We start from the raw sequence: 14,315 nt of genomic DNA, 5'->3' as shown, positions 1-14,315 counted from the left end.
TTCCACGTGAGCCAAATGCTTCTGTATTGCAACTATTATAGAAGAATGCATATCTCCTCCTGCTTTTTGTATTGATTAATTTGGCTGCCTGCTGAGTAAACCCTTGGCCAAACCAATGCTGCTGCGGGTTAGGGCAGCAATTGTTGAATGCAGATCGACAGAATTAATGGTTTGCATATCTCGTGCATCGTAGCTCCTCTGCAACGAAAAAAAATTTCTGACTTTTATCGTCACATCATGCGTTTTCTACACACAATCATTAAGCTATTTATAGTTCCAGGTTGATGTTATGTACAACGCCATGAATACATAATATACATAATATTTAAAGCATTATGGTTCCGTTGAGAAAATGCGAAACTGTGCTAATTCTTATATCATCCTTTAGAACCCTAAAGCATCCACTCTTCTACCAAGGGCGGCTCCCTCTTTGGCAACCTAAAAGTAACTGCTTTCCAATTCCATTTATTATATGTCTGCAGAACTGGAGAAGTTTTAACCAATGATTCATATCTTCTCCGGATATACCGCGGCCGACATGATGCTAGCCTCGGATATTTATGCCCTTTAACTGAATATTGCGAGCATAGCCTGTCCTTCTTCCGATACACAAAGTGCTTTTGAAATTTTTGCAGATCTGGATATGCAAATCGCATACCTTTATACTCTCCGTCCGAATTTGTCGAGAGCCTATCCAGCGGAGTAATTTTCTGGAGCGCAGATTTAATAACATACTCATCAACCGGCATATTCTTCTTCACCTTCTTTAGAAGCTTTTGAAAATGACGCTTCTCGATGTTATTGATCCTCCGCACTGACAATTCTGGTTGCTCAGCAGCGTACTGTAGTCTTGGAGTGGGGAACTGGGGCGTTGGTTGCTGCCCGTTGAACATGATTAATGCGCGAAAGGGACCAGAATACCGTATACGTCTTATAGGAAGATCTGAATACGGCGGGTACGTGACCGCCTTGTGTATGGCAGCTTTGGAATGGCCAAAGTCGATATAGCGTGAATCGGCAAATGTGTCTCGTAAGGTCTTTTCAGCACCTTCTTTGAAAAGGGTACGAGATATGTCTTTATCTGTAGAGAGTATCTCGTGATAAACTGAGTCATCGGGAACAAAATCTCGTGAACCTGGTAGTGGGTAGAAGTCGGGATACGCACTAAAAATCATGTCCAGCTGTTCTTCGTTGAATGTGATCGGTGATAGTGACGCCGGTAGCTTCATCGGATCGATCGGAAATTGGTCGGTCTGCCATTGCCTTATAATATTCTATGACCTGTGTTAGTCTTTGAGTCAACCAATTATATGAAAACAAGTACATTTATTTTTGCATCCATAATCTCACCACTTTTCCCCCACGCCATCATCAGTACCAGCATGATCTTACCCATCTCTCCTGCGTTCGCACGACGAAGCCGTCGCAAATCAGCCTTACCCCTTCTATATACATGTTCAATAAATGCGGGATTGGTTTCATTTCGGTATTTACTAAATTTGTGCCGTATCCTGCCCCGCAGAAAGGTGCGGGAGTGGTCGTCGAAGAAGTAGCATGCCTCTTTTAGAAGCTTCCGATACAGTCTAATCACGGCTGTATTGGTGGCAAAGAGCCGCGGTGGAGTGGCTGCTTTGCTGCACATCGCTGTAATATGAAATTATTATTTCTCAGGACCATTGATTAAAAGAAGCTTCGATTCCTGTCGCTATCGTGCGGCTTAAACTTTGTATAAGTCAGTCTTCGAATTTAGAGTGGCCCAACTAAGCAGGTTTACGAATCAAAACTTCAAAATTTGACATTCACATTCATAATGTACATATCCATGCCATGAGGTATCAAGCATAATTCTGTCATACAGCAAAAACCCACATATACCCAAAATCCAACGAAACTAGTATTTTAAAGGTAAACCTTCATACAAATAGTTCACTGATCAAGACCCGTTGTTCATTGTGCTCCTACGACATGCGCAGGCTGACTACTGCTTCGTGCCCACCCAGTCTTGAAAAGAGGCTCCATGTTAAATTTGGGCATCGGATGCGCTTCGGTGTTGAATACTACATTTTCCAGTGGGAGAATGCTATCATCGTCCTCAAATAGGAGGTACAAATATTTTAGCGTTTCCGCCTGTTCTTATTAGCATTTTTAAGGCTCGAAACACATTAAACTTACCATCCAGAATGATTCCATATTATCTCGGGGTCTGGGAGGCACCTCGTTGACGCTCTCTAGGCATGTGTATCCGGTTCCGTCAACCAAGCGGGCATATTTCCTGAACGCCTCAAAAATCTCCCAACCCCATTCACGGTATATCGGATCCTTCGTGATTCTCCACAAGATAAACAAAGATTCTACAGTTTCAGGTCGTTGTAAATTGTGCGAGTCTTGCCATTTGATTGAGATGTCCTCAGTACCCTTAGGATCCGTATTGAAGTAGACAATTTCTGGCGCAATGCCTGTCTTCGTGACTCTATACATTTCGTAACAGGTCCTTGCGAGATCTTTGGCCAATTTCATGTCCGAAGCTTGAGTGATGGTCCAGCTGGTTCGCTGCGCGATATGAAGCGGGTATCCACCTGTAGAGCCGAGAGCCAAGTTTCCGGGCAAGAAGCAGACCAAGTGGTCCATCTTTGGGGATAGAGCGCCGTCTATACCGTGGTCCAGTTCAGCAACGTAAGTGAGGCCACTTGGCATGGATTTTTGCATCAAGCGCTTCTTAACTCCCGCCATAGACTCGTCATACATCATGCGGTAAATATCTTCCTTGCTGTTCGTTTGCAGATATTGTTTCAAAAGATATTCTGCTCTTAATTAGGTCTATAAGCAAATTTTTCACATTGAGAACAGAACATACCGTAATAGGAATCGCCTCTCGAACCAAGCCGAATCTGATCGCCTCTAAATCCACCAGTCTCAGGCATGATAAAGATCGGAACAAGACCGTCGACAGCCTTTCCGCTATCAATGACCTCAATGACTCTCTCGGCCTTCTCCCAGTACAAGGCTTCACCGGTAAGCTTCGACACATACTTGAATTCGAGTTGCAGACTAGTAGCTTCAGCCGTGCTGCTAGCGCCGCCATCGTCATGACTTGGAACGCCTTTACCAGTCTGGAGGTTGACACTTGCATATGGAATACCGGTGGCTGAATCAAACGCGGGAAGCAACCGATTAGCAAGATCGACGGCTTTTTCGAGGTACATGTCGTCGTAGCCAGACAAATAATGCGCAGATAGAAGGCCGCCGAGCATCCTGATGGTAGTCTCAAAGGTGTTGACCTCGTAGTCCTGGTCATAGGTGAGATTATTGGCGACCCATTCTCTTGCGTGTTGCAATGGCTCCTCGAGGTTCATGATCATCATTGTGTCAAGGCAGTCGACAATGATCCAGCCCATTCCTTCGGGTGCCATGTTGCGACTTGTCTTTGCAACAGGCCTATATATGTCCTTGCCAAAGGCATATTTTTCGTATCCATTCCAGGATTCCAAAAATGCCTCCTTGACTTGATTCTGTCGGTCTTTCCATATCTTCCCTCTTCGTCCAGTGCTTCCAAAAAACCAGGATGGTTTGCCGGCGTCTTTAGCTGAGGACAGAATTCGGTAGAGCATGTACACAATAACGCCAAACGCTATTCCAGTTGTAATCCATATAGACCGTGCTCGCTTGCTTCGCTGTGAGAATGATTGATGGAGCGGCTTGTCTTTGTAGAGCGGGAGATCGCTATCGTTGCCGCGGTGCCTGCCTGCGCTGGTGCCAGAAAAGCCCGCCCCTCTGGCTGTCCAGAGATATTCTTCGACCGATCTCGCCGAGGAGGAGAAATCTGGCGCGTTTTGCTGGACGCTGAAACTCATTATTCGAATCTGACCATGGGAAGTTCTTATTCGTATGTGGTGACGCCAATGTGATTCTTCTCGAGGCGCGATAATTGGCGCGTGGTCAACTTTTTGACTTGGGCGGTTTGGAGACTCGCTGTTCCAGCCGTAATTGAGCAGACTTTTTTTTTGCGAGTTAGTTATTTTTGAGTTGGACTGCGTGCAACTCCGTATTTTCCTACAACCAGAACCTGTGTATACTAAATAAAAATAATAATTATGTCTTCCGGTCGATTTACAGCGTTTTACGGGTCTGCCTGCGACGCATTCAGAGTAGTCGCTAATTGCTATGAGCACATTGACAGGAAGACACCACACCCTCGGCTACAGGTAAACCAGTTCGGCAAATTAAACCGCAGGCAGACTACTAGAGAGCAATAGGCTGATATACGAACCACAGCTGTGGCTATTAGATGCGCATACTAAAATACTTTGCTTAATCCGGAGGTGCTACTACCGTGACGTTGTGCCAGTATAATTAGACTACTTTAAGAGTTTATGCATTGCTCTACAGCTCTACATCATGCCGCTAATGTACACGTATATTTGGACATGGGGGGCCGGGTTCGTCCATTGCTACGGTAGAAGGCGGAGTTGCGGCTTGTGACTAAGGAACTTGAAATAACTAATAAATTGTGGCAGATTGGCTGATAGAAGTCTGACGTTGCCCAATGTACTAGCCGGCGTGTTGTTAGAATTCTGTTTTTGTTTATCAGAGAAAGACGATTGAGAACGGAGAAAGAAAAAGGCTGCGACTGATCCAGGAATTAGTGCTCTGTTGACGTGGCATCAGCCATGCCCAGTAATGTAGAGTATGACGACTTAAGGGAGGGCCCATATTGTGCACCACAATTTTTCAAAATTGAAGAATGAACAGAATTCCTTCGTGATGAAGTGGAAAGTCCAGGGCCCTCCAAGAAACCGGTTTGCGATCGATCGGGGAGTCGGAACCGGTTTAAAACCACTTTGGTTATTGACTGTGACCGACCCGGGTCTGACGTCAATGAGCCAGGTCCGGTTCCGTGCCATCGAGAACGAATTTTCTGCTGATATAGATGCCGTCCAAGCTTGTGTTCCTTTATTCTTAACGTAAACCTGTATTTACTGAATTATTAAATCTTGTATACGGCTTTAAAACCAGTGGAATTTCGCTCACTGATATTGTGGCGCTGCCGGCAGAGGGTATGGGGAATGAGCGCCGCAGTATATGGCACTTGTGTCACCCAGTCAGCAGCAGTACTCGCTATCTCGGTCGCTCCCCCACCTCCTGTGACTCTCTCTCCTTTTGCCTCTCATCTCACAATCAACCCACTTCCAGCGTGATAGGTCCCTGAAGTATATTCTCTTGGTCTTACTCACCTCTTTGCATCTGTAAATTGCTTCGTGCACGGCAATACTGCAGTTCGTTCAATTGCGCTACTTGTGTATTGGTAAGCGACTTCGGAGTCGGATCGACGGCCCACCTTCATTCTGAGGCAGCTATAATTCCGCACACTACGCCTTTTTGTCCGTCATTTATAAGATGCCGGTCTTAGAGGTAAGTTATTCGACCCAACGACTCAACTATCACCGGGTGCTAACACATCTATATGTGCAGAATCTCAAGAATTTCATACGCCATGGCAAGCAGGCTGCTGCATTTGGAGACAATGATGGTGAGGCCATGGTCGAAGCAGGCGCCCATATCTACTCGCCACAGATCGAGTACGTTGAGAAGAAAGAAATTTTCGACAATGCCATTGCCCGCATCGTGGCCGAGGAGAAAGAACAACAGAACAAGCTGCCAACTTACCCAGGGTTGGATCGATGGATCTTGTTAGAAAAGATGGGAGAGTATGTCCCACTGTGGGAAACTTTTTTGCGTACCATATTAACAAGTTTGTAGCGGCGCATTTTCGAACGTATATAAGGCCAAAAGCAAAGATACAGGCGACTTAGCCGCTATCAAAGTCGTCCGTAAATACGACATAAAATCGGCGGAGACTCACCGTCATCACCTGGGCGAGGAGGCCAAGAAACAGCAGAAAACTGTAGATGTATGTATCGTTCTGACTGTAGTTCAGGTGCGTTATATATATATTAACAACAGCAGCGAGCGAGCATTTTGAAGGAAGTCTCAATACTGCGGCAAATCAATCATCCCAACGTTGTGTCTCTTATCGACTTTTTCGAGAGTGAAAGCCATTATTACATCATCATGGAGCTGCTACCTGGCGGTGAACTATTCCATCAGATTGTCCGATTAACGTACTTTTCTGAAGACCTTTCGCGTCATGTCATCGTCCAAGTTGCACAAGCATTGAAATACTTGCATGAGGAGCTCGGTATCGTCCACCGAGATATCAAGCCAGAAAATATATTATTTTACCCGATCCCGTTTATCCCATCTAAAGAAATCAAATTGCGGCCGGGAGACGAAGACAAGGCCGACGAGGGGCAATTTATTCCAGGTGTCGGGGCGGGCGGTATTGGCAAGATCAAGATTGCTGACTTTGGATTAAGCAAGGTTGTTTGGGATTCCCAGACGATGACTCCTTGCGGTACTGTCGGTTACACTGCTCCCGAGATCGTCAAGGATGAGCGGTATTCAAAGTCTGTCGACATGTGGGCACTAGGATGCGTGTTATATACACTTCTATGCGGTTTTCCACCGTTCTACGACGAGAGCATTCAATCACTGACGGAGAAGGTTGCACGAGGACAATACACTTTTTTGAGCCCATGGTGGGATCCGATAAGCAAATGTGCCAAGGACCTTGTTTCACATTTGTTGACTGTCGACCCGGAGCGAAGATACACGATCGAGGAGTTCTTGAACCATCCATGGATAACGCAGTCCGATGCGCCAACTGCTCCAGCAATTGATGCGCCTCCAACCGCAACGGGTACAGGATTGCCCAGCCCGATGGTTATGGACATCCTCGAGACTCCACGAGCAACTGCACGCGACAACCGATCGCCCGCTGTGAACACTCTGAAAGAAGCATTCGACATCTCTTATGCTGTGCACCGAATGGAGGAAGAGCGCGCGCGTAAGCAAGGCGGTGCTCAAAATCTGGGCATGTTGAATGAAGAAGAGGAAGAAGAGGAAGAAGAGTTCAGTAACTCGTCTAGCAACGAACGGCTTCAACAGGTGGAGGCTGGCTTGCGCAATGTACATATGTCGCCGATTAACTACCGCCATAAAAATCGTGTGAACGGTCAGAGGGGTGCAAATCACTCCACGGCGAATCACAAAAGGAAGGGCAAATTCGAGTTATCTCTCGATGGCGCCACGCTATTAGAGAGGCGGCGTGAGAAGCAGCAACAGCAGCAACATTTTGCAAAAGCGCCGATAGTCGTTTAATTATAAGGAGTTAAATTTACTTCTAGTTTGCATCGAATACATGTATGAGGAAAGTTTTGGTTTTACATGTAGTTAGCTTATTTTGATTTGGACGATATGATATGTAACGGGTTTTGCGCTATGTTTTGATTGTTGTTGTTAAATGATTTTTGGTATACTATTCCTCAACACATTTTGTAATGCGTTGCTTGGAATCATATTATAATGCAATGAGTTGTAACTTGGATACATTGTGTCACGGCCCCTGGACCCGGGTCAAATTTACACATCAGATCTATCGGTGGGGCAAAACTAAGGTTAACACGTGAACCACTATTCAGAAGCTTAACCTTCAGGGCTTTGGGTATTCACCCGCTCAACCTCCAACTTCGACCCAGTTATGTACATGCCACGAGCTCACGCACGCGATAATATGCTGCGTGAGAGCTTTGCAACTGCAACATGCCCATCGCAATTATGCTTCTGGTCGATATCCACCAATACAACATTGGATACACCGTCCTGAAACTACGCATCGAGAATGGGAGAGCAGATGTAATTAGACAGGCAGTCGTAATAATTTGCGTGTTGTATTCATTGATAGGCAAGCTTCGATGCATAATTAGATAAGCGAAGAGGTTCCCCCATTGGCGGGCGTGATCAATTCGTGAGCAGATCGGGGACGTAGTAGTAGCTTGCGAAAACCGTCTTGCTGTTGCAGTTTAGACCTTTGCCCCAATAGATCCTCTCAGGATTCGTCTAAGTGTACCTGAGATCAAATGTTCAGGTGCGACTTGTGTATTGGTCCTAGGATACGAAACAGTCTGTCGACTTATCAGTGCAGTCGGCCGAACATGAGTTTATGCTCGCAGAAATGGAATTATTCAATGTAGGTAGTAGGCTCTCGTCCACACGTTAGCCGCATGATTTGGGGAAGTTCCAGCTCCATGGGATCCGCTAGCTTGTGTGTGTGTCGCGTTGTAAGGGAGGTTGATGGTGAGAGGCGAAGATATTTTACGTACCATAGCCGTCCAGCTACTCTGGAAGTCGTCTGGATGCCGCAGAACGAAAGAGCACGACAAGGTCGAATAGATTTGGTAATGATTGTGATCGACAGACACTTCGTAACCCTCTTCGACAAAAAAAATTCTGTGTTAGCGACGCGTGAGCGAATAGAATCAGGAATCCAGCGGGAATCCGAGTATTGGCTGCTGCCACTAGAATACCCGGAGATGATCGGTGAGTTTATTGTGATCGCGCACGTTGTGACGAGGGTAGGTAGGTAGTTAATGGGCTACGCGATGGAATTAGCTAATTAATGGAGAAGGACATTAATGGAGCGCTTGTTGATCAATGTCGGTAAGAACATATATATCCGCAGGATTCTTCATTGAGCAACCAAGATTTTTCATCCAAATTTACGGTTGTCATCTAGTTCGTGAGATGCAGTAACTCATCAGGAACGGGCAAAGACTCTGTTAATGGCAATATGCAAGCAATTAAAATAGACGGCGACCTATATTCCGACATGTATAGATAAAGTTAATGAATTTCGCACAAATTCATGAAGCTGGACAGAGCTGCGAGGGGTTCAAACCGAGCACAGCCACAATATTTTAGGTGAATGTGAAAGCGAAAGCAAAGAAAACCTTAAACTAATGCTGTTATTCACACGTGTTGCACCGCCACTGTCCGCAAGCAACTCGTGACGGATATGAATTTTGCCGATGCAGTTATTGGTATCGAGGCCCCAACCACTCTCTTAGAAACAAAATATCAGACAGATGAATGTAAAGGCTTCTTCGGGGCATTCAGGATCCGTTGTGCCGCAGGCTCAAAGTCGCTGCGAGAAAGTAGCTTTGGGAGTTTGCACCACTTTTAAGTTTAGGTACTGTCGACAATTCGTACTGTTTTCAAAGGTTAGGCCTAACTCGGAGTGCATTAGGCGAAACACTAACTATGGGAACGTGACGGACACGTAAGCATTAGGTAATACTGCGAACACCCCGCCCGAAGTAAGCGTTATGGCGAATCTTCGCCGGAAGGGTGACATTAAAATATTGGCTAGGTTGGAGTAAGTAATCTGAATTCAGAACAAAAATGAAATCTCTATTTGACAAGTTGGCTATGACTATACTATAGCGGTCATTTCCAACGGGTTACGGGCTAGCCACGTCGACAGTCTGGTGGCATTTTTTATGGCCGTTAATTAACGTCTTTACGTCCCACGTTCGCTAAATAGCATCTCGGATCGTCGGCTTTCCGAGCAACGAATCCGGTGCCCTAAATTAGTGGCTTTACCCAAATAGGAAGAATTTGGTCCGTATATGCGGTAATATTTTATCTGAAATCTAGGGCGCATGGGTATGGATATTAGAGCCAGATACGGCCCTTAGATATGCTTTTCAGTGTCATTTTGCCTACCCAGACACAACTGTTATCTATTCAGATCCGTACTAAATCTGAATATGCCTTCATTCTTTGTTTCGCTTCGTACTAAATGCCTGTTAGCTGTTAGTTACTGGGCCGACCAGTATTGTGCCAAGCCATGAAGCATTCTAATTTCTGAAATGTCAGTCTCATAGATAACAGGTTTTTTGTGAAGTTGTTGCGAGGCGTCCGAGATTGGTCCGAAAATTCTCTGGATAAGTCTTGTCCGTATACTATATCAGATGCACTTAACAATGGCAAGTGCGATAGTAGGTCCAGCTGACCGAGAAAGAAGCCGTAGAATCGTCGGCACCATACCAGCAACTATGGTTCTACGATTGTTGGCAATATTGAAGGCAAGTAGTTAATCGGTTTCGACTCCGATGGACGCGAAAAGTACGAGATATAGTTCTCGAACAAATCCAATATTTTTTGAACAGTGACGCACCTGCAGACAAATATCTTAATGTATTAAAACCCAACTCCGTAGATTAATGCGATTGCAAATTCGAAATAAATCTTTGATCACTTAAACCAGGTCGCAGATATCAAGCTAGAAATGAATTCAACGCGACGTCAAAGAAACCATCCGCAATATCTAATAAGCAACGCTGCTTTAGATATCAATGAATAAGCACTAAATATAGTGACAAAGGAACTGGCAGAGTTGCCTGCTTCGTAATGTCCATTGAAAGCGTTGAAACTGTATTAAATTTGTGCTGGGTTGCATCTGAGCTTTCAGAAGCCGATGTCCGCTAATTAACACCGGTCCTCGTCTGCGCTCATATATCGTGCAGCGCCGGTTCTGCATCACATTAACGAATATTTCAATCGCACAGATGAGGGACAGAACGCGCTAACCACTGTTAATATTACTGCTGGGATGACTAATCTAGTCTGATAGATTGAATGAAGCAAAGGTAATACGTTAAATATTTGGAAATTGTGCTAATAAAGAACCCAACCTAGCTAGGCATACTGCATCTGCAATGATTACGAGCAAGACAATTGAATTAACAAGTCATGAATGTATGGTTAACTGCAAATGGTTCATTGAATGTTTGATACGCGCCCTTGTTGCGAGCAACAATAAGGTGACCGAAGGTCATCCCCGGTTAGGTGCACAAACATCATCTTGCGAATTTGCTACAACATCCGCAGGAAATTATGATTCGGCGCCTCTGTAATTTCTATATATCTCTCCATAATTCTCTATTTGTTAGAATCACTTAGTATTATTGCCAGGATTGCTCTACTCTGTGTTGCATGGAGGACGATTCACCCGTTCGGTTGATGTGCATCCCGTGTCGCTGTGAAGTTAGATTTCGCTAAAGACTATACTTCCACAACATGTAGCTATCCAATCGACGTCAGCAGCATAGTGCGTTCTATAAATGCTGAGGAGACTGCTAACAAGATCTAGTTACCCGTGATATTCAAGGTTCAAATTGCGATGCATCATCCACCTCATTCGCATTCGACCACGAATTGAACTTCTTAATGCCGAACAAAGTCATTGTGATCTCATTGGCCAGAATATGAAATACTGTGGTCTTGTACCCGACTTGAACAATTTACCGTGAGGCGTTGAACATATTTGCGATCATTCAGTCCGACTTATCCCATAGCACTTAGAGCTGATATACGTTCCACTGCGTTTAATGACGTCGCATTTGTTCTTTCCAGTGTGGCTGACTTTCTAACCTTTAACTTTCAATCCTATTGAGCTAAAAGTTCTTGTCAGATAGTTCTCATCTTGTCGCCATAGTCTTGATCACGCACAATTGGCTTCGCTTTAGTACTCCAAAGAATCGGGGAGTCCCGGGACTTCTCCAACTTTTTCCATCGCTGCCATAATTCAGGTAACGCCCAAACCTCTATCACATCGAAATCATCCTCGCGAGTTTGGTATTACTTATTTGAGCTGCTTTATAGCTTAGGAGACAAAGCCTACGCAGGTTGGCAAGAATTCCGGCTCTGGGATAGCGCACCTTTCTGATCCTCAGTTTGTTCATCGATGTCATATATAAATAAGAAATACGCACATAAAGAAATACGCACAGTTTTAATTTAAATGAGCGAAATTAAGCCGGAAGTTGTTTCAATATTCGAACTGCAAGCTATTTCAAAACTGACGGTCCATCTAATCAGTCACTGACACCAACGCGGGGAAGGCTTGATTTCGGCTATGAAATCGAACTTATTGTCTGGATACAAGCACGAAACGCTATGGATATGGTTAGGCACCGGTCGGGACCTCAAGTATTGACTTTTTTGGCAGTGGCTGACACTGGAAGCAAGCGGAAATAATTCGTGTTCTGGATATGGTGTCTACGACGCGAGCTCTCACCAGCCGGCAAGGCTCTGTTACAATCATATCAAGAAGACTTCTGGAATACTGGGTTTGCCGAGCTGATAATTCGGTGCCCATTTCTAGACAGTCTCTTGAAAAATTATCACAACGCAGCCGCACGTCGCGTGGCTCTGATTCGTCAGATCTTCAGTTGGTCGAGTTTCAGTTGCCTCTCTGTGTTGCTTCAACAGTAAGCATAAAGAATAAGAATAAGCGTGGCCTGGTCCCTTTGCAGACGCATGTAGGGGCCCGTCGATAGTGCACGGCCTTGGCAACAGACGGCATGTCCGCCTGCGGCTGCCTGTGCTGAGTTGACTACAGGCCGCATAATTGGCTTTGCCCTTATCGAGCGAGTAATATTAACCGATCGTTTATCCTTTCTCCTCTCCCGAGTTTCCTCTGCTGCACAACGTAAACGTGGCTCGTGGCTAGTGTAACAACAGATGTGGCCAATGTGGCTGTGCCGGTACTGCTTGCTGCGGGTACCAGGGCAGCAAGATGCAAACTAACAAATGCAGAACAACCACTATCACAATTTCCGATCATTCTTAGCTAATTATGGGCCCCCGGCCCTGGTGGACCAGACAAGGTCCGTACACGGACGAGGCGCTTTCCAAATATATTATACCTTCCGTTTCCTTATTCTTCGTCATGTCTAAATGTATCATTGCCCCCTCACCATGACGCAGTCCCCCGCAATTCACTTCGGCACTTGCCCTGTCACCTCACCGGGTTCGCACACTGCATGTCTGGCAGAAATAAGCAATCGAAAGCGTGTAGGAAAGGCCTGCGACGCTTGTCGGTACGTGGATATATTGCACGATCTGCAATGGTCGCTAACATCTCAAAAGAATCAAGAAGTCAAAATGTGACGGAAGAAGACCTTGCTCTCGCTGCCTCGCCGAAGACAAAATCTGCGTCTTCACCGACCGCAAACACTCAACTGAGAAGTTTTACTCTGGACCCTACGTTGAGTTGCTCGAGAGTCGGATCAAGATGCTTCAGCAGGGTATCGAATTACTTGTCCAACACATCAATCGGGGGGACAACATCACCTCTCTTCTCGACGATGAGGGCAAGATCAGTATCAATAAGATACTTGACAACCTATCTGTCAAGTGTACCGATGGCAATGGATGGGCGGGCTTGAAACGATCATCTACGTCGACTTGTGGAACTTCTATTTCTGCACTGAGCGACTGTGACGAGACTGATGACGTCGAAGGGATGGAGTCGGAACGTGATCATGCGAGAAAACGCCGACGTGAATCTGAACAGCACTCTGGCCCGCAACCTATCGCACTGGCGTCCGAAGAGTGCACGCCAGGCGATATTCCGCCCATGACTGCATACCATTTCGACGCTCCAGATGTCTATCCAACTTCCATCGGCTCATCATACTCTGCCTTCTCTGACGTTCCGTCGCTCGTATCATCGCCGGCCATCACGTCACCATTCTCCACGTCGTCAAGTCCGGAACTGGCGCATATGTCGTCACTCGCATTCTCACTGGCGCCATATAGTCTGGATTTACTGTCTCCACTAGCTAACGTCGATTGTCCTGATAAGGAGTCAGGCACTTCAATCGACGTCTGGACAGCGTCTCGTTTATTTGAATCTAATTTTGTTGATCTAACCCCCGCTGGTCTTGGGCGTTCAGAAACGTTGAAATTAAATTGATTGCAGTTGGTGTCTCTAAGATGGCGTTAATCAGGCGTTGGGAGTTTGTGTCCTCTGGGAGGAGGAATTAGAATCTTTGTACCTTTTCGTGTTTTGCTGCGACTGCGGTTTAGATCTAGATATATACGGAACATGTTTACAAATATTTGTCTTCTGTGTACAATCTACGTCAACGCAATTTGGATGGTTCCGGTGCCCACCTTTAAATCGCAACAAATTCAATTTATTGTCATCGCATACTATACGATGATGGCGCCGAGGCAGGAATGTGAATCCTCGACGATATGTCAGCCCGCGACTCCGCGATAGTCGCTCTGACTAAATGCACAAGTGACAGCAGCGAAAGCTGGTATTCAAAGCAACACTGCACGATTCGCCATGATGGTGCTAGAATGTCAGGATGCAAACAATTACAGAAACAATCATGAGAATAACAGCATTTTGACAGGTGCACATACAAAGTGGCACTCATAAGGTGATGACAATTAAAATGTTCAGACCTAGGTTTATATGATTACAATATTTGCCGAGCTCGAGTACCGTAATAAATCATGCACGAACCGATCGAGCAACGTGATCATGACGGCGGTATATCAAAAGCTGAGTCGGGCAGACGGCATCAAAAGCTTCAACAACGGTGAACAAACGACAACAT

At 45.5% G+C, this 14,315-nt stretch overlaps 4 protein-coding genes across 4 annotated transcripts; 2 read left to right on the top strand and 2 right to left on the bottom strand.

Annotated features, from left to right (window-relative positions):
* Window positions 1–49: 49 nt before the first annotated feature.
* Window positions 50–1,750, bottom strand: V1513DRAFT_462151 (uncharacterized protein). The gene is made up of 2 exons (XM_066899923.1): window positions 1,325–1,750; window positions 50–1,274 (listed from the first exon to the last, which is right to left on the bottom strand). The coding sequence occupies exons 1-2, from the start codon at window positions 1,640–1,642 to the stop codon at window positions 393–395; spliced, it is 1,200 nt and encodes a 399-aa protein (XP_066755862.1). The 5' UTR covers window positions 1,643–1,750; the 3' UTR covers window positions 50–392.
* A 29-nt stretch (window positions 1,751–1,779) lies between these two features.
* On the bottom strand, window positions 1,780–3,950 carry V1513DRAFT_394364 (glycoside hydrolase). Its single transcript, XM_066895333.1, has 3 exons — window positions 2,855–3,950; window positions 2,173–2,801; window positions 1,780–2,127 (listed from the first exon to the last, which is right to left on the bottom strand). The coding sequence occupies exons 1-3, from the start codon at window positions 3,849–3,851 to the stop codon at window positions 1,948–1,950; spliced, it is 1,806 nt and encodes a 601-aa protein (XP_066755861.1). The 5' UTR covers window positions 3,852–3,950; the 3' UTR covers window positions 1,780–1,947.
* A 1,170-nt stretch (window positions 3,951–5,120) lies between these two features.
* On the top strand, window positions 5,121–7,483 carry V1513DRAFT_437286 (kinase-like domain-containing protein). The gene is made up of 4 exons (XM_066896896.1): window positions 5,121–5,409; window positions 5,470–5,705; window positions 5,758–5,908; window positions 5,965–7,483. The coding sequence occupies exons 1-4, from the start codon at window positions 5,395–5,397 to the stop codon at window positions 7,216–7,218; spliced, it is 1,656 nt and encodes a 551-aa protein (XP_066755860.1). The 5' UTR covers window positions 5,121–5,394; the 3' UTR covers window positions 7,219–7,483.
* A 5,177-nt stretch (window positions 7,484–12,660) lies between these two features.
* On the top strand, window positions 12,661–13,660 carry V1513DRAFT_373871 (uncharacterized protein; the record flags this gene model as incomplete). The annotated part of the gene is made up of 2 exons (XM_066894832.1): window positions 12,661–12,782; window positions 12,832–13,660. 2 exons carry the CDS (start codon window positions 12,661–12,663, stop codon window positions 13,658–13,660), a joined length of 951 nt encoding a protein of 316 aa, XP_066755859.1.
* Window positions 13,661–14,315: the final 655 nt, after the last annotated feature.

Source organism: Lipomyces chichibuensis, assembly GCF_038497645.1.
Source record: "Lipomyces chichibuensis strain CBS 12929 unplaced genomic scaffold V1513scaffold_3, whole genome shotgun sequence".
Lineage (NCBI taxonomy): Eukaryota > Fungi > Ascomycota > Lipomycetes > Lipomycetales > Lipomycetaceae > Lipomyces > Lipomyces chichibuensis.
The sequence above is the reverse complement of the archived record's forward strand: the minus strand, read 5'-3'. Positions and strand labels throughout refer to the sequence as shown.